General features: G+C 40.8%; 1 protein-coding gene and 1 long non-coding RNA gene across 2 annotated transcripts in view; one reads left to right on the plus strand and one right to left on the minus strand.

Annotated features, from left to right (window-relative positions):
* The window catches only part of LOC124861560 (bone morphogenetic protein receptor type-2-like), a 44,030-nt gene that overhangs the window by 19,336 nt on the left and 5,299 nt on the right, over window positions 1-19,395 (plus strand). The window contains exons 3-12 of the mRNA XM_047355371.1: window positions 524-703; window positions 3,964-4,071; window positions 4,593-4,684; window positions 7,556-7,786; window positions 9,349-9,463; window positions 12,806-12,966; window positions 14,905-15,052; window positions 15,283-15,419; window positions 15,894-16,066; window positions 16,153-17,450. Coding sequence (XP_047211327.1) covers window positions 524-703; window positions 3,964-4,071; window positions 4,593-4,684; window positions 7,556-7,786; window positions 9,349-9,463; window positions 12,806-12,966; window positions 14,905-15,052; window positions 15,283-15,419; window positions 15,894-16,066; window positions 16,153-17,450 — 2,643 coding nt within the window. The remainder of the gene's footprint in view (window positions 1-523; window positions 704-3,963; window positions 4,072-4,592; window positions 4,685-7,555; window positions 7,787-9,348; window positions 9,464-12,805; window positions 12,967-14,904; window positions 15,053-15,282; window positions 15,420-15,893; window positions 16,067-16,152; window positions 17,451-19,395) is intronic.
* Window positions 12,979-14,893, minus strand: LOC124861561. Its single transcript, XR_007036667.1, has 3 exons — window positions 14,721-14,893; window positions 14,216-14,322; window positions 12,979-13,207 (listed from the first exon to the last, which is right to left on the minus strand). It is a non-coding gene; the product is annotated as an uncharacterized LOC124861561 (long non-coding RNA).

The following is a 19,395-nucleotide window of genomic DNA, read 5'->3' on the forward strand; positions in this document are numbered from 1 at the left end:
AGGATTGTTGGCCCACTCTGCTTTGCAGAATTGATTCAGAATTGAATTCAGCCACATTGGAGAGTTTTCTAGCATGTGCAGCCCAATTAAGGTGAAGCGACAGCAAATTAGATGAATTTAAGTGTAGACTTTGACTAGGTCATTCCAAAACCAAACGCTGACTATCTTTGTATGTTCTGTTAAAAAGCTCAGACATTTGTCAAGTTTTAAACATTACTCCTTCACTAGACGCTATTTTGTGAAGCTGTTTCCAACTTAGAATAACACCAAAAAGAAAGCTGTTCGTAATCAGTCATTTCCTTTAGGTGGCTGACTCGAGAAAACATTCGATAGTAGCAAACAGAAAAACCAAATCAGGTTATCTATTTAAATGTCCAATTAAGAGTTTCTGCTACTTATTTAAAACGTTAGATGTCAGGTCCAAGTATTCATGTTTGTGCCTTTTGACTTCTGAGAGACACATTAAATAGTCCTGTATTTATCAAAAGAAAAATTCTAAATATCCCAATTTTTCCCGTCTCAGGTTGCTGGAGTCACCTAGCCGATAACCATGGCTGCCATGACGACCGCTGTGTGGTGACCAACCTGCCCCCACAGATCCAGAATGGAACATACCATTTCTGCTGCTGTGGCAGCGACATGTGCAATGTAAATTTCACCGAGGACTTCCCGGTGCTGAGCCCCACACCTCCACAGCCACTCGGTGAGGAAATGCAAAACGTTCGCTAACACGAGACACGTTGATTTATTCATTGCTGCCTTTATCTGCTTCTCTGTTCTTTATGCAGGGCCTTGGAAACGTATTTTTACTTCTTAAAGTTTTTGACATCAAAGTTCAATATGTTTTAGTGGGAATCTATGCATGATGGTGAAGTAGAAGGAAAATGATGCTTGATTTTGAAATTATTTGCTTTGGTACCTATATGAAATCCAGTGCAGTCAACTGCCTTGAGAAGTCCTTCTGTGTAATATAATCCCAGTAATCTATACCTAGACTTAAATCTTTGCTCATTATTTTTTTGTTTTTTTTGCCAAATTGCTCAAACTCAGTCAGATTGGATGTACAATAATGTTCAAGTATTGCTGCAGATTTTCAATTTGATTTAGGTCTGGACTGGGACTTTCTAACACAAACATTCTTCATCTAAATGGATGTTTATAATACATTCATTTTAAATCATGTAGCATTTTCCTTCATTATGCACTACTTTGTCTTGGTCTGTTACACAAAATCCGAGGAAATACATAGACATTTCTTGTTCTAAAGTGACAAAGATAGTAAAAAAGTTAACAGTGTGTGAATATTTTTTGCATTGAGCTGATGCAGCAGATAAAATGGTTGTATTTTCAGCCTTCTTACTCAGTTGTGCCACAGGTTATAATCCACAAAAACTGAGAGTTGTGTCAAAATCAGTTTGAGTCACTGCCTGTCTGTCATGCTGCCTGAGCACCCGTGAGTTGTCAAGCCAACAGGCGTATTAATAGTTTTTTTTGTTTTTTTCACTTGCGCCGCACCTGTGAATGAAAGCGACGTGTGTGGCGAGATCAGGGCGGTGTCCATGCCAGCTCATCTCTGCAGACACGCTCCCCAACCATCCATGCCGTCTTACTGCATTCCAAGGATTACAGAGCGTCTGCTTCCACTGTCTGCAGACAGACAGTGGAAGCATGTCAGAGGCTGTGTAGAGAGATAACAGCGGAAAGTAAGGAGTTGGCGAGAAATTATTGAATTGGATCGTCTTTGATTAATCTGTGTAATTTTAATTCCGTTTGTACTTGAAATTTAAATCCCGTCTCTGGTTTTGCCTGATTATTTCCTGACGTTTCTTGGCAGATTCATGCCTAGGTAGGAAATTGACTCATTTGGCTGTGTGAGTGATTGAAAAACAAAGCTCAAAGGTAGGGTAATGGGAGAAGTACAATAACACAGAAAGACAAATAGGAGACTTGGTATTTTCTTTGATAACTACTTCCTCCATTTTTGGACATTTGTGTTCCAAATTGGCAAATCAGTCCGTGACTGTTATACATTGCTCCGCCCACAAAAACGTCCAAACGTCACCTATGCGAATATATCGTCCATCATCATTTGTTGGACTGACAAATATCAGTTGGAAAAATATAACATATCGCCCAACCTGACTACTGTAAAGTTAATGTATGCACTCCAGGCTTTTAGGCCCATATTTCCTTGACATAAAATTTAACATTTCTCCCTGGGGAGGAGGCAACTCCTTAGAACAGTTCTGACTCATGTGTCTCGATAAGGGCAAATATTCCTTTTAAAACTGGTCCATGCCTGGACCAAGTGTAAGAGACTTCCTGGTGCTCTTTACCTTATTCCTGACTTCTTCTAGGAGAGCCCATCCCAGCTCAGCCACAGTCTGTTGGGGAGGGGTCTTTTACAGTGAACTGCTTCTCACTGTGGACAGCAAGGTCCTTTTGAGCTGTCTGTTCCAAGCTGGAAAGTCCTAATTAACCTTTATCCCCAGTAGAAACTTTTACCAATATGTTTTAGTTAATAGTTTAAATAGAACAATCAAAAGCAAATCTAAACAAATGGGGTCATAAATAACATTTAAAGTTGCCTCCACGTATACTTGCACCCTGATTAAAGAGCCACGTACTGACCCATTTTGATGTCTCTGGCAGAGATTTTTGTTTAAATTATCCTGGTTGTCCTAAATGGTCCTATGCAGTCTGAAAAAAATCTGAGAAAGTCTGGAATAAAATATGTTTCAGTTACTGATGCGTATAGAAAAAGTGAATCCCCTATCCTTTTATCTAGATTTCACATCCAACCACTTATCAACTTCTCCATCCAGCTGTCCGTCAGCACATCCATCTTTATGCCCACATAAACGTCCTCTCGTCCATCCATCCATCTGAAACAGTATTGAATATTGACCTGGAAAATGTGTAGGAACCCTCTATTCCAAACACGATGCCATGCAGACTAACAAGGTTCCATGTAGCCTTTGGAAGAGAAACAGGCCCACAGCTTCATAGATCCCCTACCATGCTTGAGAGTGGGTGTGAGGTACTTTTAAACGTTTTCATTCATTTGTTTCATGCCAGATCCCAAGCTACAGTTAAAGGCCCAACAGTGCTTAGCTAACTACACATGTCCATTTGTGATAGGGTTCCATGTAAACAGGAAGTCACAGAATACTAATTTAAAGCTTCTAGACCCTAGAAAAGATGCAGTATTAATAAAATAAAAAAATCTTCAGTTGCATTTATTTTATTTGAATAGTTAGATGTTAAACAACTATTTCTTTCCTACCAAATAACCATATTGAAATTAAAGGTTGGCCTTTTTCAGTGTACCAGAGGTGTCACTGTATGAACATCCTTAGTTCTGGACTCCCAAAGTCATTATCTTGGACTATTTTACTGCTGCAGATGGGAATGTCTTCTGCACCGGTGCTGAAAGGATGGAAATTCGTGTTTTTACCTGTAAGGTTAAGGTTTGTCAATAAACACAAATTTATAAACATTGTGGTCATCTGAACTGTGAACAACAAGTGTAAATAAACTTGCTTTAACTTTACTTGCTTTGTTGTGATTGTCAGACTGTAGATGCATAGGGATGTAAGACTCTAGGCGCCATGTGAGATGTTGCTGTGGCTCTAAACAGTCTTTTATGTGTCATGGAGGAATATCAGTGAATATGTCTGTGTTTATTCCGACGGCTTCCTTGTTTTGAATAGGAGCCAAGAGATCTGAGACTTTAAAGGGAGCCTTGTCAACTCCTGCATATGTGCGAACCAGTGTGTGCATGTATGCGTGCTCATGCTGGTACGTCAATCATAGCTGCCCTCAAGTTCCTGAAGTCATCAATAATGAATCAAATCATTGTCTCTGGACAGACGTTTTCCAATGTAGAGTGCACAAGTTCGCTTTTTAGTAAAAGGTCACGTTGTGATTTGGATTTCTGTTTGTCATGTTTCCTGCTTGCAGCTCATGGAACACTGCGCCATGAAGAGACAGTAATTATTGCCCTGGCAACAGTCTCCGCGCTGGTTGTGGTCGCTGTAGCAGCTTTCTTTGGTTACCGCATGATGCACGGTGAGTTACCATGGCGCCAAGCTCTGAAGAAGAGCTGGAAACATTGATTTTTCAGGGCTGTCTGAAGGTTTTTTGGTAGCATTTCAGTTCTTTTCACATAACAAGTTACAGTCCTTTGCAAAGGGAATCATACCTCCTGCTTTTGTCTACATTTTGTTGCATTACAACCATAAATGTCATCGCATATTATTGGGATTTCATGTGATAGTCCAACACAAAGCAGTGTATCATTGTGAAGTAGAGTAAAATCAATTAAAATCCTTTGCCTCAAAAATCTAGAGACTGAATTGTTGTATCTATTTTTTTGCATAATTGGGAAAATTGGAGCTGAATGCTGGACAGTCCTGAAAGAAAACCAGGTTTACTACTTTGTGTGGTCTATCACATAAAATCCCAATTAAATATATTTAGGGTTGGGGTTGTATTGTGACAAAATGCAAAGATATAACAAGGCATCAATGCTTTTGCACAGCCCTCTGGATCTCTTTTTTATGTTATTCTTTATATATCTGTAATAACAGGAGGCGGCAAGCAAGGGCTGCACAACCTCAACATGATGGAGGCTGCTGGCTCCGAGAGCTCACTGGACCTCGACAATCTCAAACTGCTGGAGGTTAGTGCCCAAACTGGACTCTGTTCCCTACTGGCTAGAAATCTACATTTAAGGTCAACCTCATCTGATTACCAATCCAGTATAGTTTTAGACTAATACACAGAGTTTAATGTTGAATTGAAAATATATTTAGATTTCTCTTAGAATGAAGGTCTGAGTTGGATCTTAAATTGTATGGATTTCGACTGGGCCGTTTTTATAAAAGAATGAATGCTCTTATTACTGATAGAGAAGAGTTATGCTTTCACCAGCCTCCGCATGTTTCAGAGGAAGGAAAATTAGAGCTTAAAAGAGAAACCAAAGACACAGAGACAGAAATAAACTCAAAATACATCAAGGTCTATGGTTGCTGTTGTCATTTCAATGTGACTTTTATCATCTGATCATGGCAGGATGATACAAATGACAGGTCAGGCGTATAAAAATAGGAATTCGCTTTTAGTGACACCGGATCCTGAAAGCCTGTTAGGAGTTAGGAATCATGTTGTGATAGATAGCCAATACAGTCTGGATGATACTCAGTCGCACTGACAATAGAGGCAGACAAAGACTTATTTAGGTTTCTTAAACGGGTTTGTTTTTTTCTCGAATAGGGTGCTCAAATTTCCTAAGCTGTGCAGAGCTTACTTTCTTTGAAAACGACCAGTTCAGTCACGTTTCTTATGTTTTTATATTTTTTTGTGTTGGTCTAAAATGACCCCTTCCAGGAATTTAACCCCTAACGTCTGAACTGTATTCTTGCAAATCTTTTTGAAAATTAGCTATAAAAACCCTCTCATCAGCTAAAAATGACTTGAGATGTAATTGTAATTGACTTTAATTCCTGGTATTAAATTCTGACCCGATTGATTGGTTTTTTGTTTTTTTTTGTCGTTTTGTTACTTTTTTTTTTTTTTTTTTCGAGAGGTTTTTAGTTAAGAGGCTATGAAATATTTTAGCTGAAAAAGAGTTTCTTCAAAATTAGGTATGAACTGGTTATAGATATCAAGGGTATGCCAACGTTTCAAAAATTATATTTCTGTCATGCATTTCCTACGTAATGAGATGCCAGAGAAAGTGTGGAGGGGAGTGATGATTTAAGCATAAAAAGCTATTTGAACCAACCTACTGCTGTGTTAATAAGTAATCTCCCTCCATGAACTATGAACTTAACTGGGACTAACCACATGTTTTTAAGAGCTGAGTTCAATTTCTCTGGCTATGCTAGGCCTGATTACTGCCTGACCTGTAAAATTTGGACATTTCTAAAGTAGAACCTGTCTGACAACATGTAGTAGGCTAAAAGATCTCAAAGAGAAACATATCATGCCCCGATCGAAATATATTCAAAAACCGATAAAAATGTTCTTGACATCTGAGTCTGGAAGGAGTCCCAAAGCCTTAGAAATGGCTTTGGGACTCCAATGAACCACGGTGAGAGCCACTATCCACAAATGGAGAAAACACTTTCCCTAGTTGAGGTCAGTGTTCATGATTTAACAATAAGAGAAGAGACTAGTAAAAAAATGGCCTCCATGGCCAATACCACTGCTGAGCAAGAAGAAAATAAAGACCTGACTTAAATGTGTTAAAGTAGAACATTTTGAAAATACAAAACTAATAAAAAGTAGAACTTTTTGGATGTTGTGCATCCCTGTGCATCTGCTGTAAAATAATCAGCATTTCAGGAAAAGAACATCATACCAGCAGTCAACATGGTGGTTGTATTGTGATGGTCTGGAGCTACTTTACTCCTTCAGGCAACTTGCCGATGGAACCATAAATTCTGCTCAATAACAGAAAATCAGGACATTAATCCAAAGCTCACCACCTCATAGCTTGTAATGGATACATCCTATAATGGATGTAAGTTAGTTGTCCAGCCCCACAATATGGGGAATTAAACATGGTTCTGGGTGCGTAAATTAGCCTTTTTGACTTGGTTTTTATCAGTTGAAATATTCAGCATGTGACTCAGCAGTCTCTTTGTAGCTTGTCAGATGCTGCTGCTTACATCTTGTTTAGCCTTGAAGAAAATATATTAATCTGTTGGTATTTAGAAAACATTTAACTCATGTTATAAATCTGTCCTTAAGCCATTTGATTCTTTTGCATGCATAGAAATCAATCTGCTGGGACCAGTATGGTGTACAGTAATGTAGATTACTTCTACAGCAGGAACATTTACCAAGTGTAGCTGTTTTTACTTTAACTTTGCACCCTTTTTAGGCCACAAAGAGAAACACATTTTTCTAAGAGGAGTTCATTTCATGTCGTCCTTGTGCCTTATCGAGCGCATGTGCTTTTTCACATTAAACTGGTTGCCTGCTGAGGGCCAGGGAGCCTTTACACCCAGACTAAACAGGTTCAGTGTTTCCTTTCCTATCTTTCTAAGCCAGAGATAAATGTCCAGAGGAAGACATTAAACACAAGTAAATGCACTGTTGAATTCTTCTCCTGCTCCCTTGTGGATGACATTTTAAGGCAGTCTGTTTGGACCGTAATAGCGCCCTGTACTCTGGCTAATTCAGGAACCTAATTGAATGATTTGGAACTGACTCAAGGCCATTTTAACAGTTTAATCCTGTTGTTTGTTTGTAATTTAATTTATTTCCCATCTCCCCATTCCCTGCCTGCCTGCCAACATGCTTCACTGTCTGTCTGTTAATGATTGCTTTTACCTCTGTTGAGATTTTCAGTCTTTTTTTGGATCCCTTTATATTTGTCGAGCAGATTTGTGCTTCTGCTTGGGAATATGTCTGCAACAAAGCACCCAAAGCATTTCATTTGCCGTTGTCCTTTTAGATTAGTGAGTTATATGGGTTTATAATATAAAATATGTCTATTTATAGTCTTTTATTATTTTTCTTGCGTTTTTCCACAACTCTGCAGCTGATTGGACGTGGCAGATACGGCACCGTGTTCTGCGGCTCCCTGGACGAGCGGCCAGTCGCAGTTAAAGTCTTTACAGCAGCCAATCGGCAGAACTTCATCAATGAGTGCTCCATTTACCGTCTGCCGCTCATGGAGCACGACAACATCGCTCGATTCATTGCTGCCGACGAGAGGACGGGCCCTGAGGGCCGCACAGAATACCTGTTGGTCATGGACTACTACCCACATGTGAGTACAGGAGACAGGGAAGTAGAGTGTTGAAAACAGTTTGCTTTTCCAGACTTTATCCCTTATTCGGTTATCTATGAGATTTTTTAAAAACCTGACTTTTGAAAAACAAAATTCTTAGGTGAATATACAAAAACCGTACCAATTCTTTCACCCATCACCCATAATAGCCCCCCCACCTCCCCAAAAACAAATGTCAGTTAAAATGTTTTCTGTCCAAACCTGAAGCTAATTGCAAGTCTGCTAATACCACCCACCCCATGAAAGGAGCCCATTCCTTTTCCCTATCATTAGTTTAATATGCATCGCTATGGTAACACAGTGCAATCCAGGACAGGAGACTGGGATGCCTAATGCATCCGGGTGAATTATTTAGGTAATTAATCTAAACTGAACAGGTCTAATAAAATTTTCTTTACTAACAGAAGCAAGAACTGCACTGTGATTGATTTAGAAATAAAAACAATAGGACTTTCAGGAAGGAAACAATGAAACCCATCATCATTTCTGGTCTTTCAATAAGGAATTATCATCTTATACCCAACTTTTACAACTGAATCCCATTTCTTTTCAGCTGCATAACTCAAGGTCCTTTGAATGCTTTTTTTGATTTGTGATGAAATATTTGGTTCATCTATTCTTTCATGAATATATAGCTGATCCCAGCTGAGCTCCAAGCAAAAGATAAACTTTATAAACTTAAAATTAGCTTTAAAATAATCTTTTTGCTCATAGCTCAAGTGGTGATCTGTTGAGATCACATCAGATGGTGTTTAATATAGAGTAAAGCCAAACAAAATGTGCAGTGCAATGGCATTCACATCAGCAACAGTTTTAACTCTGAGTAAGCCTTTCCACAAGGATTAGGACTGTGTTTGTGGGACCATTCTGTTTTTTTCTAGGAGATTTGTTAGGTCAGACACTGATGTGGGGCAAGAATGCTTGGATAGCAGTCTCCACTCTAATTCATCCCAAAGGTTGAGGTCAGGGCACCGCGCAGACCAGCCCACACCAGTCCTTCTCATCCATGTCTTAATGGACCGTGTGTCGTGGACTGGTGGGCAGTTATGTTGGAATAGAGACCTGCATGCACATGCAGTGTCCTGAATCAAATGTTATACAGAAACCGGAGGAGGTTATTCACAAATCGTCGTATGGGTTGTGACAGGGTGTGTTGGCAGTAAAAAAAAAACCCTGACACCACGACAAGAAGAATGTTAATTTTCAACCATTGCCACAAATTCTTATTTTGATTTAAGTCTGGAATTTGACTAGGACATTCTAACACATGATTGTGCTTTGATCTAAACCATTCCATTGTTGCTCTAAATATATTATTAGGGTCGTTGTCTTGAAAGAAAAGCAGCTGGATCAAGTTTCAGCATGAGGATGGTGCATTCAAGTGCATGTGTAATGTTGGTTCAAAATAAAATTCCAATGAAATACATTTTGAATTTTCTGGTTTTGATGTGATAAAATATGAAAACATTCAAGGGATGTTAATGCTTTTACAGTTCACTATACATCACAATTTTTTCTCAGTCTTTGACTCTCTTTCTCAGGGCTCTCTGAGTCACTACCTGAGCGTCCAGACGAACGACTGGGTCAACAGCTGTCGGTTAGCTCACTCCGTCACTCGAGGCTTGGTGTACCTGCACACAGAGCTCTTTAAAGGAGGTAAACACGTAGATCATACTTAAACTTAAATATAAGTTTTTCAGTTGTGGTATATTTGGATCACTGTGTTCAGTTTTGAGTGCTTAAGTCACTGTTGAAAGTAAAATGTTGATACATTGTGTTTCAGTTCTAAGGTTTTCCATGTTAGGACTTCTGGTCGTTGCAAGGAAACAAAATGGGAAAAAATTAACCTCAAAAACGGAACCAAAATGCATAAGCAGCTTAACAAACAATGTCATCAATGTCGGCAGCTTTTAGAACCAGGTTAATACCTTGAAGTAACCACCTTGTGTTGAAACTTAACAATCCCTAAAATCACTGAGGATTTGAACAACTCTTTTGCAGGACGTCTTAGTTCATCTAGGTGTTTGGCCACTTAATAATGCATGATTCTCTTTAGGATCCACCTAAGCATTTCAATTGGATTGAAAGTCTTCGCCTTTGCAGCAATCCCTCTTGTGCATGAATGTGGCAACAGTGGAAAGGAGGACTCCCTTCTAACAGAAAAAAACCTCCAGCAGAACTATACTTAGACACATAAGCAGTACTTTCTATGGGGAAAATAAACAAAGGGTACACCAAGGATATGGCAGATAATGGCTCCATTAATGAGTCAGTCCAGGAAAGAGACGGCTGAATACAAAAGTCAATGGGCCACAAGTACTTTTTATGGGAAAGAAAAACTAAGAATACAATCAGAATCAGCTGTATTGGCCATGAATGTATGCACATGCAAGGAATTTGACTTTGGTTTCCAGAGCTCACATAATGCCGACATGAACGATAAATACATAAACTTTAGACTAAATAAAAATAAGGATAATAGATCAGTATATACATGTATGTCTGTACAGCCAATTGTTTATTATTTATTTTTTATTTAAAGAAAAAAGAAAGGCAGGTAGTTCATGCACGCATGTTATAGTGCAAAAATGCTTATTTTGTCTCTCATAAAATCCCATCAAACATATTATAGGTTGTAACAACCCACAGTGCTGTGCTGTCATTGCTCCATAAAGCGGCCTTTACAGTGTACAACACTGTAAAATCTGAGAAATAGTCAAGCTTTACTCAATGCAAATGAGAATAGGTGCGCTTTCAGTTAAGTCTTGATCAGTTTGTCAATGCTTTTGATTAGTAGTGGCTGCCTTCACTTAACCTTATAATTCCTATAGCAAAAGTGAGAATTGTTATAGTTTTTCATGTTGCTTCTTCATTTTGGCTAAGATTGAGGCTAAGAACAAACATGCAGATCTTTTATTTTACTACAGGGCCTTGCAAAAGTATTAACACCCTCGGAGTCTTTCTCATTTAGTCACGTTACAATGATCTTCAATATGTTTTCTAGGGATTTATGTTATACCAATACAGAGCAGTGCATAATGGTAAATTGGAAGAGAAATAATACATGATTTTGAATTTTTTTTAAACTAAAAAGTATGGCACACATTTGTAATCAGTTCTGTTGAGTCAATATGTTGTAGAACCACATCTTTTGGGGTATATCTATGATTTTTGCACATCTAGAGCCTGAAGTTTTTGCCTGTTCTTTGCAAAACAGCTTTAGCTCAGTCAGATTGGATTGAAAGTGCCTGTGAACATACATTTTAAATTGGATTTAGATGTGGACATTGACTCGGCCATCCTGACACAGGAATTTGCTTTGATCAAAACCATTAATTTGAAGCTCTGGCTTTATGTTTATGTTTGTTGTATTATTGGAAGGTGAATCTGTGCTTTGGACTGCACACTTAAAACTGTGCACATATATTTATATTATATTGTAGATATGTTTATACTGTTTAATTTGTACTGTATTGCACCGACTACGCCAAAACAAATTCCTTGTATGTCCAAAAACGTACTTGGCAATAAAGCTTTTCTGATTCTGATTCTGACAATATGTCGAACATATATTGTCTGTTTGTAGTTTTATTATTGCAAAATGCAAAACTATGGATTTCAGTTACTTATTCAGCTTGTTGGATCAGATTTAACTGTTGTAGATGCCCACCTGACATAGATGATGTTGCTGAAGATGCCAAAGGTCACACAGATTGTTGCACACATCACAATCACAGATAAAATAAGAGAGGAAAATTTGGATTTATCTCGACTGATGTCACCATCACAATATTTAACAATAATATAGAAAATTGCATAATTTCCTACCTCCGCCCCAGTCTGAAGTTTTTTGCAGCCTCGGACAGCTTATCTTTCAGGGTTGGTAGCTTCCTCCTGAACAAAATCATCATCACATCATGATGCTTTTACCGCTACCACTGACCTCTAAAGCCTTCACAGAACCGCTATATTTATATTAAATTACATACGTTATGATGAGGTGACTTCTAAAGGCAGTCAGCTGCACTGGAATTTTACCGAGGTGTATCACAGTAAAGGGGGCTGAAAACAAATGTATGCCACACTTTTCAGAACTTGTTTCTAAATCATTTTGAGAACCATGTATTTTTATCCCTTTGTGTATCTTATTGCAGTACTTTGTGTTGGTTAAAATCCCAAGAAAATAACTAAAAGTTTATGGTGGCAAAATGAGAAAAACGTCTAGGGGTTGAATACTTTAGCAAGGCGCTGTGTGCTGTGATGTAAGACCTTCGCCCTGACAGAGATTGTCTCTACTTGGACCACGGCTGTACGTGTTGCATACCGCGGCTCCACATGGGTCTGTTTATCTTGAAGAATTCGTATCCTTGTATTTTGACAAACACTGGGCGCACACTGTGTGCACGCCCAGTCAAGGGTATTTATAGACCCGCCTCAAGCTTGCCTTCATGAGCAAAAGCATGAGAAAGGGACACAGTATAAATATAAGCTAGAGTGTGAATAAGTATCTCCCAGGAGGCCGATTGGACAACTGACAAGTCTCAGCATTTTATTTTCTCTCCTTAATGTCAGAAAATCTCAGTCTCAGCAGTTGCATAGAGCTCTTGTCTCTTAAACGGCACAGATACACATCAAACAGGCTCAGAAGTTGACAAGGGATAAAAGTGCAGTTTGTGTAGATGGCTAACTACTAAAAAGAGCTGGAGTGTTGGGCTAACAGGGGGAGAGAAGGGAGGAAGCTGAAGTGATGGGTGGATAAGGGAGAAAAGAGCTGCTAACAGCTGAATCTCTAAGGCTTTGGTACAGTTGTCATCCTCCCCCACCGCCTCCCGCACATTACAGCCAGAAAGCAGATAGATGCTGAGGCTGCTTCACTGCGCCCTCTGCTGGACAGTCCAAAAAGCTGAGATTTACAGTGGATGCTGAGGAACTTGAGGAAGCAATAAAAAAAATGTTTTTTTACTTGAAAAAACAATCCCTCCTTTCTCCTCACTCTAGATTTGTACAAGCCAGCTATTTCCCATAGGGACCTGAACAGCAGGAACGTCATCGTCAAGGCCGACGGCACCTGCGTTATCATTGATTTTGGCCTGTCCATAAGGCTGACGGGGAACAGGCCACCACGCCACGGAGAGGAGGAGAATGCTGCTATAAGTGAGGTGAGCGTTTGAGGAAGGAAATAACTGATCTTTATATTTGTTCTCTGCCGAGGAGATCTGTTGTTGCAGCTTTGGGGTATCTCTCTTTGAAAATGCCTGTCAGTGTTTTTCTTGTGTAGAGGATGCAGCATGAGTCATGTCTGCAGTCCTCGTTATGGAGCTGCCATTTTGATCCAAGAACTGTCAGTCAGCAAATAGACAGAGCTGCCAAGTGACAACCATATTATTGTAGGGAGATAATCTGGAAAAATACATGAAGGTTATTAGAAACTTTTGCCACAAGGTAAAATAGAGTACAGCCGCATCTGAGTACATTACAGTATCATTAAATAGTTAATTTATTTCAGTAATAAATTCAAAATGTGAAACTTAGATTGATTACACACAAAGTGATATATTTCAACCTTTTCTTAATTTTGAGGATTATAGAGTAGCCAATAAAAACCCAGAATGCAATTTCCATGAAAATGACATTATTGCAGATCTGCACTTTGACACATAAATATGTTATCATTGACATTTCAGATCTTTCACCTTGTTTCAGCGAATTCTAGGAAATCCAAGTTGTTACAAAAAGAATATATTATTCTTTTTAATTTAAGTTATTGCCAAATAATCACAAAATTAACATAATCGTCAAAGAAGGAATGAAATGGTAAATTCTGCTTTGTGAGTATGCCCTTTTTTTGAAATGTCCCCTTGCTGAGGTGTGCTTAAGGGTTAAATAATTGTGATATCAATAACGACCAAAATTACTGTGATTATAATACTTCCCATTATTGAGCAGCCCTAGCAGTAGATGGTGTTTACTGACTGTAATTCATTTTATTTGGTAACTAGCGAGCCACATTCATTCAAATTAATGAATTAACCCAGTCTTTACTGATTGGCTTAGGCTTTGTCAGCTTTTTCACCATGTGCATAAACTCTCTTCTTTGAAAGTTGATGCAACAAACAAAATGATTCTGTAGGTTTCAGGGAGTTTGGGGAAATCTAGGTTGCCATAAGGTATGGTCTCTGTTGTAAAATTTTGATTAAATCCAGATTTGTACTAAAATCTAGATGGATGAATCTGGATAGTATTGCTACATCACCCGCCCCGGTGTAAATTCTCAGTACTCTATTTTCTTCTTTTTGGTGTCAACATGAATTACTCATCTGCTCAGCTCTTATCACAACCATACAACTATAGTTGTACCATGGATGATTTAATTTTACTCAGTCTGAAGTAAAACTGTAATGTACGTACTTGACATGCCTTCCTCCTGGGTGTGCCGCAGCCACGGCTGTTTCCAGTAGTTCCATTTCCTGTTTACTTTTTAACTCCTGTTGCTGCTCAGCCTTCATTAGTCAGAGCTGGAAAAGGCAGTCAGGTTTGTTAACGAGCAAAATGGCCTAAGACAGTCACATGCATCACAGATTTCACATAATATCCCTTCTACATTGAGCATTTTGGTTTGCTTGTCTTCAAACATCTGATATTTTAGTCTCATCTTTGCAAAGAAATTTGTTTCAGAGTTGTATTTTAGATAGGTTCTTCCAAAACCTATATCATGTTATTGTTTTTAGAGAAAAGAGACTTTGTAACCGCCCTCTGATTAATTTAATATTTAACATGCTAACTGGGACCTGTGGAGCTTGAGATGGGGCTCTCGGGTTTCTCCCATTTGTAAGCATTGCACAATCTGAATTTGCTGTGATTGATTTATTTATTGTCTTTTAAGCGTTTTACACTTGTGAATAATCTTTCTCACCTTAGTATGGTGGGCTTCAAATTGTTGGGAATATCCTTGTAACCCTTTCCAGATTGATGGACAGCAACAGTTGCTTCTCTAAGGTCATTGCTGACGTCTGTGCACCTTGTGTAAAAACACAGGCAGTTTACGCTCCAGTGCAGCAAACTCTCAGAACTTGTTGAACTTGTTCTTCTTCTGCCAGGTGGGGACAATCCGCTACATGGCTCCAGAAGTGTTGGAAGGTGCTGTGAATCTGAGGGACTGTGAATCGGCACTGAAGCAGGTGGATATGTACGCTCTGGGCTTGGTCTACTGGGAGATCTTCATGAGATGTACCGACCTTTTCCCTGGTGAGACACAAAAAAGACAGACAGATTAATATTTAGAAATAGCATTTCCCTTTCTGTAGTCACTTTAGGGCGCTTGTAGATACAACTGATAAGTTGAATCATCTCTTCAAACACAAATGTTGTTTTCTTGTATTTGAAGAACCCCATTGGAAAAGAGGTTAATCAAAAGAAAACTAGCTCGATTAGTGTTGACACGTTTCTTTCCTTTCCATGTCCTCGCCTGCCTCTAGGAGAATCAGTGCCAGAATACCAGATGGCCTTTCAGGCAGAGGCAGGAAACCACCCCACGTTTGAGGACATGCAGGTCCTGGTATCCAGGGAGAAGCAACGGCCAAAATTCCCTGAGGCCTGGAAGGAGAACAGCTTGGTGCGTATGTTTTTGGGTAGAAGAACTGGGATTTAGTTAATAAAATCTAACTGTATTAAACGCAGGAAAAAAAGATTAAGCTAGATGCAGGGCAATCCTGCAGGAAAGACTGGAGCGCAGGTCCACCTTTCAGTGTGACAACATTTAAAGCATATTCATGTGCTAGAATGGCCTAGCCAAAGTCCAGACCTAAATCCAATTAAGAACCTGTGGCAAAGCCTGACCATTAATGTTGATATATGCCCAACATCCAATCTAACTGAGCTTTGGTTATTTTGCAAAAAAGAATAGACCTAAAATAACACAAAGTCCTAATACAGCACATGGAGGATTGTGGTTGAAAATCCGATATCATCTTTGAATACATTTGTAAGACCCTGTTTTGTATATCAACTTAATGCATCTTTGTGAATAGTCTGATACAAATATTAATGGTCTAAATCTCTATACTAAATATCACACTTTGTGTTTCAGGCGGTTCGCTCTCTAAAAGAGACAATGGAGGACTGCTGGGACCAGGACGCAGAGGCTCGTCTCACGGCACAGTGCGCTGAGGAACGACTCGCAGAGCTGCTTCTCATATGGGACCGCTCCAAGTCTGTCAGTCCGACCCTCAATCCCATGTCGACCACACTGCACAATGAGAGGTACGCTTAAACTCGGTCATCTCTGTTACTGTGAGGCAGGTGTTTCCAGCGGTTCTTCAACTGTTCCTTCTATGTTTTCCTAACAGGAATCGCATGACCCCCAAGTCAGGCCCGTACACAGACCACCCCTTCTCATACATTGAAGAGCACGAGGGTGTAGCTAAGAACCAGCAGGTGGACACCACCAGTTCATTAACAGGCAGAGTTGGAGTGGGGACGGGAGACCGAAACAGGAATTCCATCAACCAGGAACGCCAGCAGCAAGCCAACGCCTGTTTGCCCAGCCCAGAGGGCAGCAGCACCAGCATGGGCCTGAGAGGCAGTCCATCAGCCTCCACTACTACTACAACCATCATCTCTGAGTCTGAAGGGCCAGCAGGGGCCAGCACAGTGCCTGTTTGCCTACACCTGACCCAGGAGGATCTGGAAACCACCAAGCTGGATCCTAAAGAGGTGGACAAGAACCTAAAGGAGAGCTCTGATGAGAATCTAATGGAGCACTCGCAAAAACAGTTCTGCTCACCAGATCCTCTGAGCCCTGGAAGTTCCAGCTTGCTCTACCCCCTCATCAAGATGGCCAGTGAGGCTACAGGAACATCAGAGCCCGCTGCAGCTATGCCCACTGCTATCTTTCCCCTGCCTAAGCAGCAGAATCTGCCAAAGAGGCCGTCCAGTCTCCCCCTGAGAAACAAGCCCACCAAGAAGGAGTCCTCATCCTCCTCGCTCAGGTTTAAGTTCGGACGCTCGGGGAAGTCCAACCTGCGGCAGGTGGAGGGAACAAAGATGAACATTGGCGTAGCGATGGGCCCGAACATTGTCGATAGACAGCCAAGAGCAAGCACTAACAACATACCCGTTATACAGGACACACATGTCAACGGGGCTGTTAATGGTCACGCCAGCGGGGGGATCTCCTCCATAGCGTCTGGTGGGGCAGGTGTAATCCAAAATGGCTCCCTGCCTCTCAGGTCGGACGATAGCCGGCTGAGCCTGGGCGTGATCACAGCCAGCCCAGACGAGCACGAGCCGCTGCTGAGCCGAGATGAAGAGCAGTCCGACGCCAGGCCAGCGCCCACGGGTGTTGCTGCCCTGCGCTCGGCCCGGCCCAACACTAACAACAACAACAGCAACACCGGGCACGGCCAGGGGGACGGCAACAGCGGTGGGGAGAGCGATGGAGGAGAGGAGGAGGGCAGCGCAGCGGGAACAAGCAGGGAGACTACAGGGGAGAGTTCTGGGTCGGGTTCCATTTCAACAGACCCCCCGAGGGACTCTAGTGTCACTATGAGAGGAGAGGCGCTGCTCAGGCAGCCCAGAGTTCGCAGACCAGAGAGACCCAACTCTCTGGACTTGTCGTTCACCACACAGGACCTGTCCTCTTTAGGTAATAACCTGGCACAGCAGCAGCTTTTAGGCTTATTTTGTTAGAGAAAGGTTTGAAAATACCTGCAAGTACTCTACCAAGATTTATGATGTCCTATGATCTAATTTGGTCTGTTCCAACAATGTTAGATTTGTCTGGGGAGCCCTCATTTAAACATACAGAAGTATTAACTAGGTAGCCAGAATGTCGGAGAATAAGCTGCAAATCTGAAATATCTAAATTTATATGTCTTATAATGCCCCTCTTTTTTGTTCATGTTATAACTACAAACTCCAGTGTATCAGATCTGAACGGATGTGACAGATAAGCACAAAGTACTGGATAATTGTGACGTTGAAGGATGTTGGTTTTAATTTTTTTTTTGTTTTACAGAGAAAAATCTAATGTTCTTTGCATATCTAGCAGGCTTTCTGCAAAGTCATAAAAATCCATAAAACAAAATCTTCATTTACACAACCTCTGACTTAGGCCTAAACATTTTTAAATATATAGTTGTCCTGTTTGGTTGACCTTAAGGAAGTTCTGGAAAACATTTGGCGACTCAGAAAAGGGAAACAAAGACAATCCGAAGCTGTGTCTGCTTTTGGAGGGAAACTGTGGACGTTGTCGGGCAGTGGAAGGAGCACTTTGAAGATTTCCTCAATCCGGGCAGCATGTCCTCCATGAAGGAGAGAAAGCCTCGGGAGAAGGTGATTCCATCACTGTGACAGAAGTGACTGAGGTAGTTAAAAAGCTCCCTGTCGCTAGGGGGCCAGGTGTTGATGAGATTCAGCCTGAGTTTCTGAAGGCTCTCTCATGTCACATAGAGGTCCCAATTTTATAATACAGGTCCTTCTCAAAATATTAGCATATTGTGATAAAGTTCATTATTTTCCTTAATGTCATGATGAAAATTTAACATTCATATATTTTAGATTCATTGCACACTTACTGAAATATTTCAGGTCTTTTATTGTCTTAATACGGATGATTTTGGCATACAGCTCATGAAAACCCAAAATTCCTATCTCACAAAATTAGCATATTTCATCCGACCAATAAAAGAAAAGTGTTTTTAATACAAAAAATGTCAACCTTCAAATAATCATGTACAGTTATGCACTCAATACTTGGTCGGGAATCCTTTTGCAGAAATGACTGCTTCAATGCGGCGTGGCATGGAGGCAATCAGCCTGTGACACTGCTGAGGTCTTATGGAGGCCCAGGATGCTTCGATAGCGGCCTTTAGCTCATCCAGAGTGTTGGGTCTTGAGTCTCTCAACGTTCTCTTCACAATATCCCACAGATTCTCTATGGGGTTCAGGTCAGGAGAGTTGGCAGGCCAATTGAGCACAGTGATACCATGGTCAGTAAACCATTTACCAGTGGTTTTGGCACTGTGAGCAGGTGCCAGGTCGTGCTGAAAAATGAAATCTTCATCTCCATAAAGCTTTTCAGCAGATGGAAGCATGAAGTGCTCCAAAATCTCCTGATAGCTAGCTGCATTGACCCTGCCCTTAATAAAACACAGTGGACCAACACCAGCAGCTGACACGGCACCCCAGACCATCACTGACTGTGGGTACTTGACACTGGACTTCTGGCATTTTGGCATTTCCTTCTCCCCAGTCTTCCTCCAGACTCTGGCACCTTGATTTCCGAATGACATGCAGAATTTGCTTTCATCCGAAAAAAATACTTTGGACCACTGAGCAACAGTCCAGTGCTGCTTCTCTGTAGCCCAGGTCAGGCGCTTCTGCCGCTGTTTCTGGTTCAAAAGTGGCTTGACCTGGGGAATGCGGCACCTGTAGCCCATTTCCTGCACACGCCTGTGCACGGTGGCTCTGGATGTTTCTACTCCAGACTCAGTCCACTTCTTCCGCAGGTCCTCCAAGGTCTGGAATCGGCCCTTCTCCACAATCTTCCTCAGGGTCCGGTCACCTCTTCTCGTTGTGCAGCGTTTTCT

This window comes from Girardinichthys multiradiatus, chromosome 24 (assembly GCF_021462225.1).
Source record: "Girardinichthys multiradiatus isolate DD_20200921_A chromosome 24, DD_fGirMul_XY1, whole genome shotgun sequence".
Taxonomy (NCBI): Eukaryota; Metazoa; Chordata; class Actinopteri; order Cyprinodontiformes; family Goodeidae; genus Girardinichthys; species Girardinichthys multiradiatus.